Here is a 23045-nt window from a genome sequence, read left to right as displayed (position 1 = left end):
CAGGGAGACAACAGGAAGGGTATGTATTTCAACAAGAGAAATCTTCACTCAAAAGGTCCTTTTTCCTTTCGACAACGGCATTATTCAGCACATCGGGAGTGCTGCGGCACTGCTGCGGGCTCCAGGACAAGGCTTGCAGCGGCCAGCGTTAGTGTGCATCTTTGCAGCTCCTTTGTGTGGCCCACTTCCCTCACATAACCCAGGATAAAGCAACTAATCTCGCTGCTGTTGCCAGGGGAGGAGCCTGTTCTGGTGGCCGACTGATCTACAGACATATGGAGTGATGGTATGGGGGAAGGGCAGCTCCAGACGACCTGTAATATGAGGGGATGCTAGTTCTTCTCGTGCAGAACTAACGCCTAATGCCACAGGCACCCCTTTTGATTGATGAATCGTACTGTGATTGAAAAGCGAGGCCTGCAAACTAATCACTTTCCCCTTAGCCAAACTCACATTTGGGTTGAATGAGCAAAAAAAGCTTAGATTTAATTGCTGGGCATTAAGAAAATGCCCATCTGCCAGTACAGTCTACCGTGTTAAATGCTCAGGTGCAGAAAGTCAGTGGCCCACAACCTTTTCTATTCCACGGACCAGTTTAGTGATTTACAGTATTATCGCGGTACGGCCCAATAAAAACACTAGTAGTGATGACAATAATAATTATATTAATAATTAAAGTAAGCCTTAATCCCCTGTGTAATTACTAGATGACACAGGAAATGCATTAAATTTTATCACTTTTTTTATTCGTAGTACCATGTTGGACAACATTGTTTCCCATAGTGCTCCATTACATGGTTGTACAACATGGCAGCTTGAGAAAAAAATTGAATGGTGACGAGATTAAATTTAATGCCTTTCCCATGTCATCCACATTCCTAATAGTATAGAGGTTAGGATTCGGTGCTCCCACCGCCGCAATCCGGGTTTGATTCCCATTGCATCTAATGCTGAGCAGATGTGGTCAGCAATATTTGACGACGAATCAATCATTGCACAAATACAATTATATTTCACCTGTAAAACCTCATGTACGACGTGCACCCAAACCTTGAGGTTTTTTTTTTCTGGGACGGCGGTGGGGGTTATGAAAATGTTTGCAAAATTGAACAAAAACAATGCCAGTAAAAAACAAGGCAATTTTTTTCCCTTTCAGTGTGGACAGGTACTATACGACCCCTGTAGTTAGTAATTGAGTATTCAGGGTTTCCCATTAAAACTCTGGGGTGGGTGGTTTGAAAGCCTGGAGCGCCAATGGGCCTATCAATATTTAGTGGAAACTCTACTGGTAGCTGGCCTTCAGCACCTAAGTTCCGTATGTTTCAAAGATGGATATTTTTTATGTTTTTTTTTTTTTGTGTGTCAACTCACGCTGTACACTGCAGCAACTCCAGGCTGTGTGGAGAAGATTCTGTCATCCAGGGACTGTGGAACTCGTGGAATTCTGCAAAGATGCATGTTCAGGAAAACCTGCACTGTGATACATGAGTTATACACTTTCACAAGGAATTTTGGTGTGCTAGGTTTAAAGTCAGTAGAAAACAACAGAGTTAGTGTAAGCTATGCTAAAAAAGTACATTCATTACCTAAAAGAGATTCCCTTTCAGCTTTTTCGGGATTTATTTTGACGGTTCCCTTTAAAAAAAGAGGCTTCCCGTTGAGCTCCTTGAACTTAAAGAGTACAGCAGGTACCTTCTCTCATTCTGAGAGTGTGAAAGAAAAATTGTGGGGCGGATTTCTGGGGCAGGGGTAAGCTTTAAAAATAATAGTAAAAGAGTCTGACGAGTGCCAAGTCATCACACGGGGGAAATACATACAAGAGTAAAACATATATTGTGTTGTTTTTATTTATTACAATGTTTTTTAGGATCTACTAAATCGATGCATAAGAGAAGCGTTTTCAATGGGCCGATGAATAAGGATCAAAACTGACTAAGAGGAGCACCCAACAGCCACATATGACTGGGAAGACCACAATCAACTTGGTTGACTGCTAGCCTGTGTCACATTCAAAAACTGCTGGTCACATGGTTAGGACTTTAGAGGAAACGGAGTGATTAAATGTCTCCCTCCTGGTTCAACCACGCCTCCCAACTCTCCCAAGCCAGCCGACTTAGGCTGATTTTGCTAATCATTCAAACTATGCAGTGAAGAAACTAAAAGTACTTTTTCCGGCAGAGGCTGATCTTAACTTGTCACGCCTTAGATTACCTTAGTCTTCCAGGACCTCTCTTACAATCATTTGTTTTTTTCTGACTTGTAAGTCAGATTTGTGGATGACAGAATTCATGATTGATACTTCGGATGTATCCAGACAAATATGGAATGTTCAAGCCACATACAAATTAGGCCCATTTGGGTCTAACAAAAAATTCAAATGCATTGTTCAGACTAGACTGTAAGGGGGGTGGAAGCAGTGAGGGTTGGGGGTGGGCAATAAAATATGATACAAATTTGCAAAATAATAAGTGGGAAGAAATAAAAACGAAGGTTAAAAACACACTATATGGTAATGCAGTGTTATCTGTAACTTTAAAGACAAAGAAGAGCGGTTGAAGGCAAAAGAAGTGAGCGGAGTCATCCCAGGTGGTGCAAACACTCCCTGTTGGCTCATTGCCTTCTTACTTTTCTAAACACACACACACACAACACATGCACATTTAAGAGTGGCACTAACAAAGCTTTCACTGCAAGCTGCAGCTGAGACCACTCTTTCACTACAGTGCAGACAATAGGTGCCAACCTTTTGGATTCAAGCCTAGAAAACCAAATATCTGGGAACCCAGTGTTAAATGAGGACTTCTAATTAGGTTCGAATGTGTGTGCGTGTATGTTATTTTATATATATGCAGTCAGTTGTAAGATACTATTTATATTTTCACAAACACTGCTTGGCTGTGAAAAATCCAGGCCAACATAAAAACAACATGCAATTGTAGTGCAGAAAATGTTAATGAAAAAAAAATAGAAAATGGTATGTTTTGCAGAGTGGAGCTTGATTTTACATGCTTGTTAGGAATGTATCGACAAGTACCATACAGAGGTTAAATGCTAATTAGTCAAGAAAATTGTAGTTTTGGGAATGTAAATTTCCATAACTACCATTTGATGCATTATTAGAGTACAGTGTGGGTAACATGTTTTAGCTGAGCTTTAGATAAATAATGCACCTCCCACATACATTTTCTGCACCCATATTCTTGCATTATTGCTTTATCCTAAATATAAAAAGATTTCTCCCCATTCCAAAGTTCACTCTCAACAAACTCTATCATATTATTCAATGATATGGGCTTCACTTATACAATTTGTGCAACTTGCTAAATTGATGCTTATCCCTACAGTCAATAGTTGAGGTTGACTGTATATGAATCAACGATAAAAAATATGCCAAAGAAAGCCAAAATAATTAGAAATTCATCCTTAGTCCACAATTGGAATCTGTGCCAAATGCCACTTCACAGACTTCAGTAATTGGTGAGGCCATTAAACAAAAGTCACTTTTTGCAACAGAAGCGCTATTAAATTAATTTCCTAGCCGGTTCGCAGTGACACAAATGCAGCCAGGAGACACAAAGTTGGATCTATTATGTATTATATGAACCAGAAAAAAGATAATACATCTAATCAAAAGCAGCACGACCAACTAATACAAACACATACAAACTATCACAAAACTGTAATCCTTATTCACCCCTAATGAATAGACAATCAGCCAAAAATGTAGTAAACAACCCACTCTCAATCATCCACATATTGCATTTGGTCACCCAAAAATATTCTTTCCCGTCTTTCCCTTGATTTGCTGGTCTTCTTTATAATCTAAGTGGATTAAAAACAAAGTAAAACAGTGAACGCTCCTAAAAAGGTTAAAAGCTCTATTACTGTTATGTATACCAAGGCTTTTCAAAGCATCAAAGTTTTTAAAAACGTTTTTCATTGGTCACCATTTTAGTAATATTGGGTTAATTGTTGGCAACGCAGTTCAAATTAATGTCTGTACGTACATATATGAGTTACCTTGAGTATGTTGTTAAGCAATTGCTCCCGACTATGCTAGAGTGCATTAGTGTGTTTGGTTGAAAATTGAACTCAATTGATTAGATTAAATGAAGCGTTTCTTTAATGTTGAACTTGAAAATAAGGAAAAACGCTTTCTAAACAGGTTTTAATTTGAATAAAAGAAACATGCGAGTTGGAACAAAGGTGCATTGCATTTAACAATAACTACGACATGAAATCAAACAGAATACCTCACAAACATAATAATCAACATTGGCACCTTAGAAGGCATTATATTATATTTTGATCTTATTTTATATTCTTAAAGCATGGCCGCAGAGCAATTTGAGTAAGCAAAGCACATATGTGGATTTCTGGATCTTGTTTGCCTATCAGCAATAGCAAGACATAATCACAAGCCTGTCAAACACTACTTAAAATTGTTGAGACAGAGTAAAGCAACTGATAATATGGGAAAACTGTGGTGTCCAATAGCCATTTCTAAAACTTGGGGCCACTCTTGTCACAGCTAATTAATTTTCTAAATATAAATATTTTACACACACGTTGTATATATATATATATATATATATACACCTAAACAAAATAAGACTATATGACTTTCGGAAACTAAACCGAATAGACTGGGCACTTAAAACAATGTTTCAATCATTGAGTTTTCTTTCGATCACAATCTGGTTAAGGTACTTAAAGATCTATTATCATCATCATATCGCCCACCCAGACAAAACTGAAAAATTCTTCCACTTATTAATGTCAAAAAGATGAGCCTTTGACAGGAACACTGCATGCAACCAATGCTCAGTCAATGTTTTTTGGTATACAGTACAGTGTTACCTCATGTTACAAGACTGTCTCAGAAAATGAGAATATTGTGGTAGTTTCATTATTTCTGTAACCAAATTAATAAAACAAAAATATCGCATAATCTGGATTTATTTCAAACAAACTGAAATATTGCTAGTCTTTATAATTTTATTTTTGCTGCTTATGGCTTTCAGCCTACTAGTATATGTTCATGATATTATAATATTTTCAAATGGGATGATTGAATTTTGTCCTGCTACTTTTTTCATCTAAAAAAAATTGCTCAGAAACTTTCAAACCAAGTGAAAACTTAATTGTAAAAGGCTGCAAGGACACTGGATAGAACATGTTGTTATATGTAAAATTTCCGGCACAACAGCAAAATGAAGTATTATAAATGTTTTCGAATTGATGGCTGTGTCCTCTGCTACGGATCAGTCCATACAGAAAAATTAAGGTTTGTCAGGTGCTGGATCAATGGAAAAGATTAATCAAAATAGAGTTTATAATATATTCATCATAAAAACATAGACAAAATACAGACAGAGAACGCACAATGCAAGGCGGTCAGAGCAAACAATAGTGAGCATGCCTTCTGACATCAGGCAGAAGGTTTTCCCTACCACAGGCACACCCTCCCTGGAAGACACTTCCTTTAATGCTGGCTCATAACAGCTCAGCAGTTTATTTATAACTCCCACACATGAGCAAACAAACCTAAGACATTTTCACGCACAGGCAACACACACATAATCACACTTGCCTCAAGTACGGTTTTGTGTCAATGTTCAGCTTGTAGATAGAACATAGCTGCAGCTGTGCCTCATACCTGAATGTGACGGCATGTCTGGCGGATGGGGTCATCAACTGTAGCACAGCCAACTACTGTACAGTTAAAATGACACTTGTATTTTTCCATCCATGATCCAGTTAAGAAACGCCGCGTCTAAATCATATATGCACTACCCAACACCATCAGATTACATTGAGCGCTAGCAAGGTCGTTTCCAAAAGTATAGAACTAGCGAGGTAAATTTGATTGTTTCTGTTGTATCCTGGAAATGTGTGGATTTTAATTTGAAATAAAGATCACGTTTCACTTATTTGTGTATGCATTTTATTTGAAACTGTACCAATATTGGAAAGTAAATATTTTCTTCTAAGCAATTGCCTCCACTCAGTACCTTTACTGTACATGCAGGGAATAGCCACATCAGAGTATTGCCAATTTGGGGGTTTTGTACCCCAATGTAAACATACACAGAAATATAAATATGCTCGACTTAAGACTGCTAATAGTTAGATTAAGAGGGTTGGCAAATTTTTCGACTTCATTGTTACAGCCTTTGAGCTTTGTTCTTGGAGTAGACCAATAAATTATTCACACTAAATCAGGACATCTCTTAATGAGCCCGACATGAATACGTTGATTTGCGCAAAATATTTTTTGTCACTACTCCAAAAATGCCAGGGTTTTATTCATATGTAAAATAGTATATCCTGCAAGTTCATGCTTCTGGCAAGTCAAGTCCAGGCAAAACTTAGAAACACACAAGACGAGCAAGCTTTTGGAAAGGGGAAGAAACAATTATACTTCCTGGATTGTGCATGAATCGTCACACTGCATTAAAGTCTATTTGGATGATGACGTCACTTCTCCTCTTCCAGTCTGCTTCCCAAACCAAAACAGTGTAGACACAACAATTTTAGAAAATGTGACACCCAAAAAAAAAAAAAAAAAAAAAAAAAAAAAAAAGTGGGCCTCCAATGGAAAGAGGTGAGTTGAAATGAAAAATAAAATAAGAGGGGGTTGGGAGAGCATGATAAGTTCCCAAGCAAAGCTGGCTGATCCGGGCCTTTGTTGGCTGACGGTTGGACTTGCCACCTTGGTTTCTCACACGGAATATTAAGCAGCATCGCCATTGTCGGAGCCTGCGCAGCAGCAAACATATGCACCGAGCATTCCTTTGCTGGACAGGAACTAGCCACAATAAAATTTTAAGATGATTTAAAAAAACGCTCTATTAAAAGCATATGCCAGGGCTCTTCAAAAACCTTTGCACTAGCAGCAGCATTTTTAGTTAGTCACATAGCATAGGCCTTGGTTACATTGTAAACCCATTATCTACACCGCTTATCCACAGTAGGGTCATGGGGGTTACACTGTCATTTGTCTTTAAAAAAATTTATAAATGATTTGAGGGCACTTAGTGCATTCATTAATGAGTTGTCAATCACCATAAATGTGGGCACTTGGGTTCAAACAACAGGCAGTCGACAAACGATACCATTTTTCATATGCTGGCCTTTCAAATATGTACTAATCACAGAAACATCTTGATAGACTGTAACAAGATACCCAAAAACTATAAAACCATAGTAGCGCACCATAGACGCTGTCTTGCATTCAATGATAGTAAGCAACCATGGCCTCCTTACATCCGCGAGAGTCTAGTGAATCGAACGGATTTACTCTAAAACACACAATAATGCCCAGATCAAAAAAATCTGCCGAATAGCATATCTACATCGATGGACGTTCCTTATTACCAGCTGTCTGTTTAGCCCCATAAATACCGTTTACAAATCAACACACTAGTTAAATTACTTTCTACAGGTAACTGAAATTTCCTTCTACATAGTTTTTGGCCAATTGCAGGCTTTGTTTCACGGTCCACAGGCAGCATTAGCTTGTATTGCTATATAGAACCCGCTTCCTTTACCTCCAAATTACTTAAGCCAATAGTGACCGATTAAAATGATGATCGACAGATTGGTTAGCCAAAGAAATTCTGAGTAAATCGATAAAGATGTCCCTATTGTATTCAAATTACACCCTGAAATAAGTTTGCTTAACGCCACTAGTGTTTCATTTTTATGGATCATTTTTATGCACCATTTTTATGTGCAAGTGTGCAGAATAGTGATAGGCATGCGGAAAGAGAATTCAAAGGTTTACAATTCTTTTATAATGTCTAAAAAATGGCCAAAGCAAAATACTATCTGTCTATTTACTGAAGCCATACCCCCCTACGAGGAGGCTCGAGACAAGAAAACACTCACATACAACCAACAATCATTTCTCTTTGCTTTTCCCAACCCGACACTGAACTTTAGGCCCATAGCACAACAAGGGGTGAGTCGCTGTGCCATGCAACCCCTTATCAGCAGAGAGTCCCGACAGCATACATATCATATGCGTCAGTATCAGTCATTCTTAACTATCCTTCGTTATTCACATTTATCCCGAGCACACACTTTTGCAATCCATTAAATTGACCAACCTTACATCCTGATTAGGTTTCACCCCATCCATCCAACAATATTTGGGCCTTTCTCTCATTCTATTTCCCACCGCTTCTGCACTACATACTCTTTTAGTCAAACGGCCTTTATCCATTCTTTCTATACAGTAGGTCCAAACCATCTCAAAACACTTTCATCAACCCTCTCAGCAAGATCCCTAACCCCACCAGTTCTTCTACTTACTTCCTCAACCCTTAACCTATCCAGTCCTGTCACTCCACATATACTACGCAAATATCTTATTTTAAAAACATTTAACAGATTACGCTCATTTACTCTCAAAACCCACGCCTCTGAGCCTTACATCATTGTTGGTACCTCCACACCATTATCACCATTACCATATCTCTTCATTTGAACAATATGTTTCGCACACCCATTGCCTTGCACCCTTTACCCACCCTCTTCCTCACATCCTCCTCTAAACCACCACCTAGTGCCACATACAAACCCTTGAAACAATCTACCAAAATGCAACCTTACCCCATTGAACAAAATATCTAATCGGCCTACATCACGACCTCTCTAACACCTCAAATACAAAATTGCAAATATTTTAATTTTGAAAACTGGTCGTCCCCACTTTCGGAAACAACCAAACCTACCCTTAGAAAAATGAATAAGTAAAATACAATTTTTAGTTTTTCAGATTGTGATCAAATTAGACAAGGTACAAGCTCACATTTTTTCCAGCCAAGATGCCCATGCTACACTCATCTGCAGGCATTTAATTGCAAAAAAAATCCGGCGAGAATAAAAACCTGTATCTGTGTGTCACCACTCCAATTACTCAATGTTTGTAGCACTTGCAGTGATTATTTAAATTTGGGATAAACCTCAGTCTTGCCTTTTAAGAGACCAAAACAGTTCATATTCTCCAAATAGTTCAAGAACAGCATTCAATTTTCTTTGGGTGCGTCGTGGATTGGGATTTTAGTCGAACTTTACAAGAATGTTAAGGGGTAAAGAAACATTGTAACAAAATATTCTGCTCAACAGTGAATCGTTTATTTCTTCTTCCTGCTGTTGCGCTAAAATTGCATTACAACATTTCAAAATTAACATTTCAAATATCAACAACACTTCACAATTTGTTTACAACTGTATTACGATTATTTCTGTGTTTAATTCTTTTTAATTTAGATATGTTGTATTTTGGAAAATAATTTTGCTCTTTTTCTAATACCCTTCTGCCAAAACCTGTCCATAAAAATGAATGAACCAATTTGAAAATAGCTTGAATTCTGGGGATAGGTAATTAAAACAATTTGATTATTAATCTACAACATGATTAACGGAGTATTTCTTTTAATAAGCATTAGCAAGTCAATTCCGAAATGTTTCGTCCATGCCAGGCTAGACTGAGCCATATACCACGTGACTGTAAAGTAAAATCTTAAATGTTTGCTGGAGCAGCTGAACACAAATACAAGAGAAACTGGTTCCCTGAGAGCTTTAAATGTTTGGATTTTTTTTTTAAATGCACTCATTTCAATAAAGTAATATGGCTTGTTAATAACATTGATGAAAATATTAGATCATCTAATGTTTTGGGATAGGTGTCAGAATGTTGTCAAGTAAAGGCTACGTCCTCAAAAAATAGCATAGGTATACCGTACTATCAGCAGTCACAAGTCACATGCCAGGTGACGTGACACAAAAAAGGAGACATGTAGAACACTGCAGCAAAAATCTTCACTTGTCATATATTTATGTTCAATCCACTCTCAGAAAACCTGCTATAAACCATGAATCATATATACAGCAAATGTTACAGACCCCGATCATATACATCTGCAGTCATGCAAAGGAAAATAGGTCAAACAAATTCAACAGTCGGTAGTGTGAAAAGAGGACACTGCAGAAATACGACAGACACATTTCTGTATTAATAGAGAAGTATAATACTTATACCTCGGTTCCACAGACCGTATACATCTTTCTCTACTAAGTCGCACTTGATAAAATTCAGGATCCATTCAACAAGTAGCTTGGTTTGACTCGACGCGGGCCGCTAATTGTGGTACCCCAATCTAATCCAGATAGGAAAACAAGTAGCATGGCCAGATAATGACGCATTTTCGCGGGCAAATTTGAGGTGCAATGATGGAAAAGGGAGTAGAAAAAAATCAGTATGTGATTCTGTATTACTCAAAGCCGATAAAAACTTCAAAAAGAGAGACTACCAAAAAATTTAAGAACGCAATGGCCGAACGGAAAACAGCTAAATAATTGAAGGAGTTTATCTTTAATGGACACAATTTACAGCTGCATACCTGCTGCCATTGCCGGATAATTTGGATTCCGAGCTTCTCAACTGCATTGACAAGGGTGTTTTTTTTTAACATTGTGAGTCCTGGTGCTTTTTTAAAATCCGATGATTGTCAGCAATAAAGCTGTTCTGCCTTTACGTACAGCCGAACACTGTTCCATTGGTATTACTGTCTGTGTGAGCACTGTGGAGCGTCGGCTCAAGAGCACAACATCAATTGGGGCAGAAGAGGGGCTGCTGGGCAGTTATTGCGGTTGTGGAGATGAAATGAGTCGAGGGGTTTAGCTCGGTAGGATCGAGTCAAGTCGAGTAGGGAGGGTACATACAGAGTCTTTGGAACAGAGGCTTTAGGGACAATAATGGCTTGATAACTACTGACACTTGGGGCCACAACAAGTAGTCGACGTTGTTGAGAAAATTGAGAAGAAAAATACAGACACACCTTGCTACATCGCACTTCAGTTATCGCTGGTTCACTCCTTCGCAAGGGAAGAATATAAAAATGAAAATAAAAGATCGGGGCAACCAAAAGTATTCAATTTAAAAAGATTATCTGATAAAACAAAGGATGCTTCCCCGAGCCCTGTAGAACCTTTCGAGCAACCAAGATTCAAGAAGATTGGCCGGCCAATTAAAAAAAAAAGTGTTCCACACCGACAGCACCACTCTCACGAAATCACTCTCGCTGTGTCTGCTTGCTGGGTTGACAGCGCAAAAGGGCAGCACCTTGAGAAAGCCGATGCCAATTCCATATCATAGTGTCTTTCTTACAGTATTGTGAGCGGACACCTGCTCTGCATTCTATTACATCTCACTGAGAAGTTTATATCCTGCTCCTTCGTCATGCATCTCCATCTCCCTCTCTCTCAATCTCTCAATTTTTGTTTAGTTATAAGGCACTACGGTTACACCAAATACTTAACCCTCCAAGACTTGTTCTTTTTTTATGATAAATGATACCGATTTAATAACCCTCTTTCTCCTTTGATTTAATGCAACCCACCTAGAAAAGACCAACTAATGTAAAATACGTACTGGGTTTCAATTTGATCTCTCATGATCTTACTCAGTCAGCAGGGCCTTGATCAAATTGCGTCCCGCACAAAAAAATAATCAACTAATTTAAAATAACACTAGGTTTCATTATTTTCTCTCTCTCCCTCTCATTGACAGTAGTAAGTCAGCAGAAAAACCTCCAACACTACGTCGTGGATTTTAACTTTTTAGATGTGGTTCTGGTCCAAATAACTGCAGAAACCGAGGGATCTCTGTAGTTGACAACAATTGTTTTTGTTGACTATTGCAGTCAAAGACACCTTTTTCCAACAGAGATTCATCGCTATATGAATATAATCTCTGCAGAGAGTCACGCATTCGCAATAGCGGAACACACAGAAACGGCAGCGTCAACATCAACATGTACCAAAACTTCTCAAGTTTGGGAGAATTTAAGACTGAATACGGCCAATAAAAAGATTACTTTCAAAATTAACAAAGCAGACATTCCATATTATGGAGGGAGATTGGTGACACACCAAAGTTTAAAGAGCATGACGGAGTTTTGATCGAAACTGAGACTGACTAGCCTCGGTAAAAATCAAGTAACGTTCAAGCCAATATGATTTTGATGTGATGCACTGTACATTTTATACGCGTATATTTTGCTATAAAAGAGCTTAAACGTTATGCCAGAATGTCTGTGCCTGACAAACATAATTTAAATCAAATACATGCAGTCGAAAGATTTCAAACAGTTAAGTTTCGTTAGGTACTTTTTATGTGACAGACTTTGTGGTTGACCACTGAATTTACTTCATCAAATGGACTACACATTTGTTTTATTAACTGTTCTACTGCTGCTGATAAGCCTGTTTTTGGTTTTAAGGGATGAAAATGGTCGACTTAATTAAGATGCTTTATTATTTGCCTGTCCCTAAAAAAAATGGACAGAAGTTGATTTTTGGATTTATGTCATTAATGACCGACCCAAGTGCTTAATGGTTTTAGATTATTGTACGAATCCAGAGTATGTTCGATAAAGTATATATTTTTAAATGTACCAATTTTTCTGTGTTTATTAGCATATATAACATAATTAAATTAACTTTATGCTATGTTTAAGAAAAAAGACATCATTTGATTATTTGAGAAATCATTTCACCAGTCGCCTGCAACGCCAATAAATGATTTTAACTATTAAAATGGTCGTTAGTTGTAGCCCTATTCACACAAAAAAAAACACCTTTGAGAGCAAGATTTCTTTGTTTAACTCTTTTTGGTGGATAACACAACTATCTCGCACATAAATATCCTAGTGCAAACTGTAATATGCATGCCAGTCAAATAAATGATGATGCTGATGCAGTGATTGTCCAACACAAACATGACTTGTGAGTATTGATTCGTTCTGTTGATTATGTATTAGAACTCCAATTTTAATAGTTTACTGAACAAAATTATTTCATTTATGATTTGTGTTCAATGTTGCTGCTTATGAAGTTATTTTCATTTTTATTAAAAACTGCACATTGTCCTTTTTGCGTAGAACATGTAAATGGACAGTCCATCGGAATTTTGGACCTGTAGCGTAAAACCTCCAACAATCATCTTTTGGGCTACTAATGGACGGACAGACAGACTGACAGGGAAGAGAAGTCACTAGTAACCATCTAACACTGACACCTTGCTGAAACTGTAATAGGAGATGACATGTGCAGTGAGTGACTCACTCTACTCATAAGTAGGCTAGTCTGTCCTTTGTGTGAACACCGCCCCAAAACACAGGTAAAGGTAAATAGGCCAGCAGTGGCATGTGGAAATTACACTTCACCATGCTCTGGGTGTTGATACTTGATAGACAACAGAGCCACTTAGTTAAACAATGATTTAACAATCCAGCAATTGGTTATGGCATCCACTCAAGGTTTTCGTATGTAGGCCAGTATTTTAAGACTGCAGCCATTTTTACTAAATTATGTTATATACTTTCAAAAAACTTATAATCTGTGGGTAGTATCAACATTTACTACACTTTACCCCGCTTTGATCATGATTGTATGATCATGGCAATATCAAATGGCATAATTTGTCTAATAATCAGAGTCATTGACCCGTTTCACAAAATTACAAGATACAGTCCAAACAATCCCGTTTATTAGCCCAGGAGTCAAAAATATAAACAGAAACATAGATATATAAAAAAAAAGAAAAAGGAAATTTGTGGTGGATTAAAAGTGTTTTTTTTTTAAATTAAGCATGATAACATTTGTGATTGAGGATCGTTTTTTTTCCTGATAGGGTGGTAAAAAAAAACGTTAACAAAATGTGATATAGGAGGATCGGGCAGGATGCCGACAAATCCAGAAATAACTGCCTAGAGAAGCATAAATATGAGAGATTTGGAATGAAAATTGATGTAATCTGATACAGGGTTTCTTTTGTGTGCTCGAGATGATGTGCTCAATAAGATTTTAAGGTTCTGTTGGTAGTATACAAAATCATGCATGGACTTGCTCCCTTATATCTTTCAGATTTAATTTCGCCTTAAGTTCCGTTTCGCAGCCTTCGCTCTGAAAATGCTGGTCTACTAGTGATCCCAAGAGCCAGGAAGAGATCCGCAGGTTCAAGAGCGTTCTCCATTCGGGCCCCGGTGCTGTGGAATGCTCTTCCCTCTGAGAATCGATCTGCAACCTCAGTGGAAATGTTTAAATCTAAGCTTAAAACACACTTGTATTCTATAGCATATGAATAACCTATATTTATGTTGACAATATCAGGGGATGGTGTCATAAAAGTCTGTAATAATAGTTTGCAATAGTCTTTGCAGCCATTTGAGACTCTTTGTGATTTAGGGCTGTACAAATAAACATGACTTGACTTGATATTGGTTCGATATTTAATATAGATATCAGATCCCCTACTGCTGTAGTAAAAAAATCTATTGTTAATGGAGATATAATATGTTGAATGTTGCTTTGTCACAGAAAATTCAACATTGGTGAAAGTTCTAACAGAACCATCACAATCCATGCACCCAATATTCAGATGCTGATGATTTTAAAAATGTAAATTAAGTCAAGTCAAGTCATTTTTATTTGTATAGCCCTAAATCACAAAGAGTCTCAAAGGGCTTCACAGATTATTACACTATATTACACAGACTATTTTTCAGCCGACGAGAAGAGTAGGTCATTCATATGCTATGGAGTAGAAATTAGTTTTAAGTTTAGATTTAAACATTTCCACTGAGGTTGCAGATCGGATCTCAGGGGAAGAGCATTCCACAGCACCGGTGCCCGGATGGAGAACGCAGAACACTTCTTTGCTCTTGGGATCACCATAAGACCGGCACTCTCAGATCGTAGGCTTCGGACCGGGACATAGGGGCAAATCAGATCTGAAAGATAAGAGGGAGCAAGTCCATGTATGATTTTGTATAATACTAAGAGAACCTTGAAATCACATCTAAGGCTAACTGGGAGCCAATGCAGGTTAGCCAAGATCGGTGTTATGTGATCATACTTTTTTGTCCTAGTTAAAAGCCTCGTTGCGGCATTTTGTACCAGCTGAAGAGACTTGATTCTAGACTTCGGGAGACCAGAGAGAAGTGCATTACAGTAATCGAGACGGGAGGTTACAAATGCATGAATTATAATTTCCGCATCCGACTGAGACAGTATTGAACGGATTTTAGCAATGTTACGAAGATGGAAGAAAGATTTTCTTTACATGCATTTCAAAGGCTAGATCAGGGTCAAATATGACACCTAAATTTTTAACTGAGTCACTCTGTGTGATGTGACATTTGTCAATGTTCACAGCAGTTTTTGAGAATAAGTCACGGCATTTAGATGGACCAATAACTAACATTTCGGTCTTTTCAGAGTTAAGACGCAAGAAATTGAGTGACATCAGTGGTACCTTGCTTGATTAAGAGGAATGTCTCAGAACATTAAGATTCTGAGTTTTTTTTTATGTTCTGTAATGCAATTTACAAAATGCCATATATTCTGGAGTCATCATAAATCAACCAAAATATTGCAAGCCTTTAGTTATTTTGATTTTGCCGATTATGGCTTACAGCCTACTAGTATACATTTTCATGATATTCTAATATTTTGAGATGGGAGTGGTGCATTATCATTGTAATCAGCAGTATTAGAACAATCAAAGACTTGCAATAATTTGGTTGCTATGTTAATAAATCAAGTATGACATTTTGAGGTTTTTAATGGTTTTATAAAATAAAAAACGTTATTACAATATCCTAATTCTCTGATTAAGGGGTCTCCAACGTGTTGCTCATAGGCACCAGGGTGGCCCCTGAGGACAGATGTGGTGTCTGTGGACCTATTCTGAAAATAGCTCACCAGTCATTGTTATTTTTAGTAAATATATTTATTCAGTGGTTGAGTTATAGTTATAATATTAATATTATTTTATATACATATTATAACTATACACTTTAACAGGCTATTTTAGTTAGTCAAGAAATAGTGTGTAGTGATTCCTGATACTTGGGTTACGTCTTACAAAAGCATGTCATAGACACTTTTTTAAGAGAGTATTAGTTATGATAATTAACCCGGTAATAACATAGTAATAACAGGATAAGCTGTTTTTTTAATGCATATTAAACTGGGTGGCCATGCCGTACTTTGGAACAAAATTAGATATCAACTTGAAAAGGGTTTGCGACCGCTGTTTTTGATGTTTTATTGTCAAGTCAGTGTCGTTTTTTTTCTTAACATCTGATTTTGCTGTAGAAGCAATACAGACTACCGAGAGGCCTGTCACAGAGAGCCCCTTTTCATCTTGCTCAACAATAGGATGGGGGCGTTACTATCACTTCTTTCCCAAAACAGGGCCTTATTTTGGGGCCAACGTTAGCACACTTGTCCTCGAGCGATGCGGTTATCCACCATAGGAAAGCGAACAAAGCCGGCCGGTGTCATGAGCTTTCAAAGGTGTCAGACCGATTTGACAATTTAGTACAATCCAAACGCGTACCACTGAAACGGAGTTTTAAGTCACGTTGGGTGTGGCGTTGTAAGAAGGGGTTAGGGGAAAATCCCTCCACCCCCCAAAAACACAATCAATCCTAGCGCTTTGCGTTCGAACCCCGGCTAGCGTTAGCATGCGAGCTAAGCGTCCCCCTCCCACATCCTTCATCACAAGCACATACACTAATAAGCGAAACAGTCCAACTATCCAAAGGGAAGAAAGAGTGTTAATTAATCATGTATAAATGTTAATACCGAGCGAGTCAAAGGATACTGGGTTGGTGGTACAGCTCCAGGTTGGGGCACTGTTGGGGCTCCCGGTGGCAGAGACACGGAGGTCAGGGTAGCCCGCAGTTGACTCGACGGAGAGGGTCCAGTTCCAGGTCCACTGACGGCGACGGTGGCGGGTTTAGCGACTACTTTCGGTGGTAAACTCATCGTACTATGAAATTAAAATTGAAATAAAGCTACAACTACAACATTTAAAAACAACTCCGCGTAACAAATAGAGAAAGAACCGTCGTTTTAGCTCTCACACATGGGTCAAGGCAGGCCCCAAGCCCCGGAGAGAAAGCGGGATAACGAAGCCCAAATAGCGATACGGTTCTTTCCTTATATCATGGAAAGTCGCAGCCAGGAACAGCGGTGTTCTTCATGGGGCCGGTGGGGAGCTTTAGCCTCCCTAGCCCGTCCGGAGCCTGATCGGATTCCCCCACCGTTTTCGTTTCTTATTCAATGAGAGGGGGGAGGAAAACAAGGATAAAACGCACAGTCTTCAACCTCCCGCGTGGGAAGCTTTAGTTTAACTTCTCGTCAAATGTGTTTCCTCTCATTTTTCGCCCTCACAAACGTGAGAGTGTCGGCCAACATGGCGCAGCTGCCTGCCGCTTCTCCAGCCGTCCGGGTAGGACAGATGATTCGGCAATTCTCGGCCAATTACGGAAGCACTCGGCTAATCAACCAAGCGAAGAGCGCCTTCCGCTGACACACATAAATGCGCGTTTAAGTGGGCATTATCTTGAATAAAAAGACATTTGCAAACCGTTTTGCACTTTACATAATATGGCAGACTCGCTATAAATGTATAATAAAAATGCTAAGTTGAATAGTAGATACACATTGTGTACAAAATACGTACAGTATTTACAGAAAGGTCCTGAACGTTAAACGAAACCTTTCAGGACTCTGGTGCTGGTGGCACCATCTATCGTTTTCGACCCTCCATTACATTTTCCCTTTTAATCCATACTTTCCCATTCGTTCCATATAAAAAAATCAAGAGGAAATACAGTGCAGCTGTCAATTGATGCGTTTTTCCGTAGTTCATACAATTTTTTATCATTTTGTTTATATATATCATGGACAATCCATCGCATCCGCTTCACAGCATTATCTTTGGACAGAAGAGCAGTTTCAGTGACAGACTGCTGTCACTGTCTTGTACTACGGACAGACTGAAGAGATCTTTTCTTCCTCATGCCATGAGGCTCTTTAACTCCACCCGGCAGAGTAAAGGCCCACATTAAACCACACCACCTACATTGGATATTACCGAATCTTACTGCATTATGTATTCTGTGTAGCACTATTTAGTTACTCTATATAACATGCTAAAGTGGGCATTTGCACGTCACACTGGGTATTTGTATATTGTATTCTTTTGGCTTTATTATTGTATTGTTCTCAGCTAAGGGATGCTGCTGGAAATGTGAATTTCCCTTAGGGGATGAATAAAGTATCTATCTATCTATCTATCTATCTATCTATCTATCTATCTAACCATGCATATTGCACAGTGCATTGACTGAGCATTTTTGAGAAGCACTGAGCTAGAGCAATGATTACCATTTGTTCTTTTTTTCTGGGCTTAAACGTAATAAATTAAGTGACATCCGTCTTTTTATGTTCGTGAGGCAGGCACGCAGATTTCCACAACTAAACTGGTTAATTCCCTCCATTGGCAGATAAGTGTTATCTGCATAGAAATGGAAACTATTATTATAAAGTACTGTTGGTTGGTTGGATCACTTCACCATTTGGGTTGTAAGGGCCCCATTTCCTGTGGCGTGTCTTGGGCAAGTACAGCCTGCTGGCGCCCTTCCGAATAATATCACCAAGGCGGCCAAGTACTGAGCCCTGTGGAACGCCACGGGTAACACTTAAAGGGTAAAAGGTGACAACACCATATGAAAGCGTCCTATCTGAAAGGTAAGGTATGAACAGTTAGAGGAAAGTTCACAATTCTTTTTGATTTCACATTTTCTTTTCTTGCTGAGTAATAGCGGCTGTCTTTTTTGGAAGGTTTATTATCATTTAATAAGGGGATGGCAATCATTAGTAAGTAGTAGTTGAAATGTATGGAAATATAAAGTAGTAAACAGGTCAAAAGAAACTACAACAATGGTGTATTCATGTTATGCATACTCATGCTTCTCGATGCTCTGTCTCAATGATCACTTTTATTTCTTTGTTGCTTTATTTTATTGTTTTTGTTTAGTTATTAGGTTCTACGTTTACACCAAATACTTAACCCCCCAAGACGTGTTTTTTTTTTTATGATAAATGATACCGAGTCTGTCTGTGTGTGTGTGTGTGTGTGTGTGTTTGTGTATAAAAATGAGCCAGAGGGCGTTTTATAAGCATTTTATTATTCAAAATAATTTTACACGTAAAACTTCAAGTGGTACAATTGGTCTTGGGTGTTAGTTTCGTTATATTATGTGCATATGCTGTAAAAACCAAATAATGGCTTTGTCATAATAATAATAATAATAATAATAATTTCCTTGTATTGTCATTCTGTGTAACAATGTACACAGAACGAAATGTCGATTGCATCTGACCCGATGCAGCCGCAGCCAAGAGAGGGCGCCGCCGACCACTTTTTAAGTCTTAGGAATGACTCGGCCGGGGCGCGAACCCGAACCTCCCAGTCTCAAAGCGGGCGCCTTACCATCTAGGCTACTTACCTATTGAAATTCAGCTCAACATTATCACAAAAATGAATATCGGACCGTCTTGTACCACATTCCGTCGCAACAGTGGAGCTTCGCACCCAATGTGCAATGGACATTCTATTTTTTCAGTATATGGCTTTTAAATCCTCTTTGAGGGGACTTTCATATTTCAACAGCTATAAACAGAACAAACACAACCGTTCAAATTCAGTGTCACATAGAAACTACATAAATGATAAAATCGAATGGTACCTTGAGATACATTGGACTTTTTAAACACAATTGCCCCAACACAACATTGCTTAATGCTGCTATCCAATTAATTTGGTTGATCTTTTGGGGCAGCCAGAATAATCAAGTTTGCTGTATTGTGTTTCTGCCTAACACTATTGATTAATGAAGTTGAATGTAGAATAGAAAAGCACAAAGGCTTTTTTTTTTTTTAAATTTTGGTTGGGTGAATGCAAGATTAGTTCACTCATAGCTCGGAAAAAATATCTTAAAGGTATCTCTGGTTTTGAAACTCTTTTCTGCTCGCTTGTATCTCAAGGCACCGATATAAAAGTAAAATGAAGCACAGTGCATTGAAGGGTTTCACACATTTTAAGTATAAAGTAATAATCACAAAGTATTTTTAACTGTCATGGATTGACCCAGGATTTAGCATGTTATAAGTTATTTCAATAGATGCTATTTACTAAATTGTTGGCTTTTAAATGTGTAGGAAATCCTGACAAAAGATGGCAGGGATAAGAAAAAGCAGCTGAATGTGACTGTCACTCAATGTGCCATTCTGTACTACAGAAAATTTACAGACATGACAGTTATTCCCTCAACATCAAAAGTCCTAACACCAGTGTTCCAAAACAAAAAGCACATTCACAGCTCTGCTGTCCTTAAAAGGGACATAGCATAAAAAAATATTTCTTTTTAATAGCTCGTGTATAATAGTCGGTTCTATGGAGTGCTTGCTCATCAATCCAAGTAAATATAAATAAACAGGTGAGCCTTGTTGTCTGCTCCTTTCAAAAGAAAAGTAAATTGTCTGGTTCGTAACAGGGTTAATTTATATCACCGTTGAGTTTCTACAGCTCTAGCATGATCATCTCTCCTGAGGGACCAAGGGCCGACTACAAATAACTGCATCGTCTGTGTAAGTTAAAACTTACTGTGTCACAGTTTGGCTTCATGACGTAGTATTCACATAAAATATACATTTCTATGTCTGTGACATTGCAGCTTTACAGGGACGGATTCCAGAGCGACGTTCACTGTGTTGATACACCACATGAACAGTGTATTGTATTTAGTGCTGCATCTATTACTGACAACCCCCCCATGCTGTTGGCACTTTTTAGTAACAAAAGAAAATTAAGAAAATTGTCTAGCGCAATAAAAAGAAGGACCAATGGTCCATTAGAATGTGGCAGGAGTTTACATTAACTTGCATGAGCAAAGCCAGGGGCTTTGACGGGCTATTTTTAGTTAGTCAAGAAATAGTGTGTAGTGATTCCTGATACTTGGGTTACATCTTATAAAAGCATGTCATAGACACATTTTTAAGACTGGAAAAAAAAATCAGAAAAGATGCATAATATGTCGTCTTTAAAAAAAAAGCATTCGGGTAATCACCTGCACAAAGCAGGCATGTTAAATCTTGACATGTGCTGATTGGCATCAAGTGGTTCTTAGTGGTTCTCCCCGTCAGTGAGCCCCCACAGTCAGTTTTGTCATTTCCCCCATTTGCGTTCCACTTTGAGTCATTACCAAAGCTTGCACTTGTGCTTGGGGTTCATGGGTGTGTTCGTTTTGCAGCCAAAGTGCTTGGAAAACTCATGTGAGTTGGAAACGGTTCCTATGACTCGGAATCTGGACGGGCTGTGAGTGTCTGTGAGGACGCCTTCATGAGAGCTTTCCGGGGTCCTTACGGTGCACCACACCTGATTGAAAGAAAATAATCTGTCTGGTCATTTCGTGACTCTTTCCGTGTTAACTTTGTAAAACTGTTGATGACATTCTGACTTATGGGGTCCATTTATCAAAGGAAGTTTGGTTTTAACCACAAAATGAGGGAAACATTATATTGTCTTTTTCACAAAGCAGAGGTAACTCAAACCGGAGAAAGTGGGGCAACTAACAGTTCCACAAAGCAAAGTGACTAAGATCTTGACTCAGTACAATTATAAGAGTGTCTTTGAAACGAACTGGCTCGGTAGTAGGTTTTTCCTTATAAACCTAGAGTTTTCTCCACCTTTCAGCCAACAGTTTATTTTCTTTTCTTATTCATTCAGGCAGCTGACTTGCATTACCTCGCTGAAATTGTGGCTTGGAACAAAAAATTCCTGTGTGTTTTTTTTTATCTCCATGGCGCAACTCAGAAGTCATAGTTTGATTTGGCACTTGTTGAACCTCCTTTGTGAAATAGACCCATGGTGTCATCAGATTGTTACAAAAGAATCTAGATGAGTCACGTAAAACATAGAAATGGATGTTCTTGGAAATGTTTTCCCACACCAACTGGGTAGGTAATACTGGGGGGTGCACACTCTCCTTTCTAATTAGTTTTGTATTTAAGGCTACAAATTCTTTATTGTTAGAAATGTATGTGAATGTAAAGGTTAATCATTTGCATTTTGAATGGAATGTATACAATATATAACAGTAAAGCCAAGGAAATGGGATAATTTATAGTAATACTTTTGAAATGATAAACAATAGTAAGGTGCTTGCCTCTAATTTTACAGTTTCTTATTGATAAAAAAATATGTTTTTTATGCACTTCAAATATTTGTCTTGCTTTAAGAGATTCCTGGCAATATGCAATTGGTCACACGTGCACCTGAGAAATAAAACTGCAAAATCATGTTTTCTCACTATATTCTTACTATATCGTATACTTATCAATTGAGAAAGTTGAAAAGTTTAAAACATTTGCTAATAAGTAACATGTTACAAATTTTTCTCACTGTGATGTGTTTGGTCAAAACATGCCATTACCATAAATGCAATGTGGTTATCTTTATTATTTATTCCAGATTTATGCAAAAAAGTCAGTAATGTTACTCAGGCAAACAATTCAAATTGGCCTTAGATGTAAGAATACCAATTATAGCATATTAAATTGATATATAAAACAAGTCACAAACCTGTGCAAATCCCACAAAAAACAGCTGGTGGTTGGTCATTCCCAGAGCTGGCAAGGTGGGCTCCTCACCGTTTCTTTCAATCCAGTTCATGTAAGCCTTGCGTGGAAGGAAAACAATAATATGACACAATCCCACTGACAGGTAGGTGCTGCTTTTCGGTCAAGCAACAGAGTTAAAAAATATTTTTGTCCCAACCTCATAGGCAGCCTTAAGCCCGCCATTGTCAGCAATGTTCTCTCCCAGGGTGTGGCGACCATTCAGAGGCTCCTGGTTGATGCTGTAGTTGCCATATTGCTCCACCATGCACTCTGTCTGCTTTTTGAAGGCCTCCACTGATGAGTTCTTCCACCAAGAGCGCAGGTTGCCCTCTTTGTCAAATTCTCTTCCTTTATTGCAAAATTTTACTGCATCATTAAATGTACCTAGGCGTCACCTGCAACGCCAATAAATGATGACCGTAACCAAATGTATATATAATTTTTGGAACAAGTGGTTCAAAATTCTGTATGTTACTTGCATCTAACTTCCTTAA

The 23045-nt window shown here is 38.3% G+C and overlaps 2 protein-coding genes across 7 annotated transcripts in view; both read right to left on the bottom strand.

Annotated features, from left to right (window-relative positions):
• Nucleotides 1-17350, bottom strand: part of eif4g3a (eukaryotic translation initiation factor 4 gamma, 3a) — a 62854-nt gene extending 45504 nt beyond the window's left edge. For all 4 annotated transcript variants that reach the window (XM_088338902.1, XM_088338903.1, XM_088338904.1 and 1 more), the window contains exons 1-2: nt 16685-17350; nt 1372-1444 (exon numbers count right to left, since the gene is read on the bottom strand). In XM_088338902.1, the coding sequence (XP_088195028.1) occupies nt 1372-1444; nt 16685-16848 (237 nt within the window). In that variant the 5' untranslated portion in view covers nt 16849-17350. The remainder of the gene's footprint in view (nt 1-1371; nt 1445-16684) is intronic.
• A 1687-nt stretch (nt 17351-19037) lies between these two features.
• The window catches only part of LOC148364725 (endothelin-converting enzyme 1-like), a 38305-nt gene continuing 34297 nt past the window's right edge, over nt 19038-23045 (bottom strand). For 2 of the 3 annotated variants that reach the window (XM_088338900.1, XM_088338899.1), the window contains 3 exons: nt 22709-22899; nt 22514-22609; nt 19038-21307 (listed from right to left, as the gene is read on the bottom strand). In XM_088338900.1, coding sequence (XP_088195026.1) covers nt 21131-21307; nt 22514-22609; nt 22709-22899 — 464 coding nt within the window. In that variant the 3' untranslated portion in view covers nt 19038-21130. Of the gene's footprint in view, nt 21308-22513; nt 22610-22708; nt 22947-23045 lie in introns of those variants that run through there. The other variant, XM_088338901.1, reaches the window with a different exon arrangement.

The sequence above is a fragment of the Urocampus carinirostris genome, chromosome 6 (assembly GCF_059441175.1).
Source record: "Urocampus carinirostris isolate Australia breed hairy pipefish chromosome 6, RoL_Ucar_1.0, whole genome shotgun sequence".
NCBI classification, from domain to species: domain Eukaryota; kingdom Metazoa; phylum Chordata; class Actinopteri; order Syngnathiformes; family Syngnathidae; genus Urocampus; species Urocampus carinirostris.
Note: the sequence above shows the minus strand (reverse complement) of the source record. Positions and strands in the feature narration are given on the sequence as shown.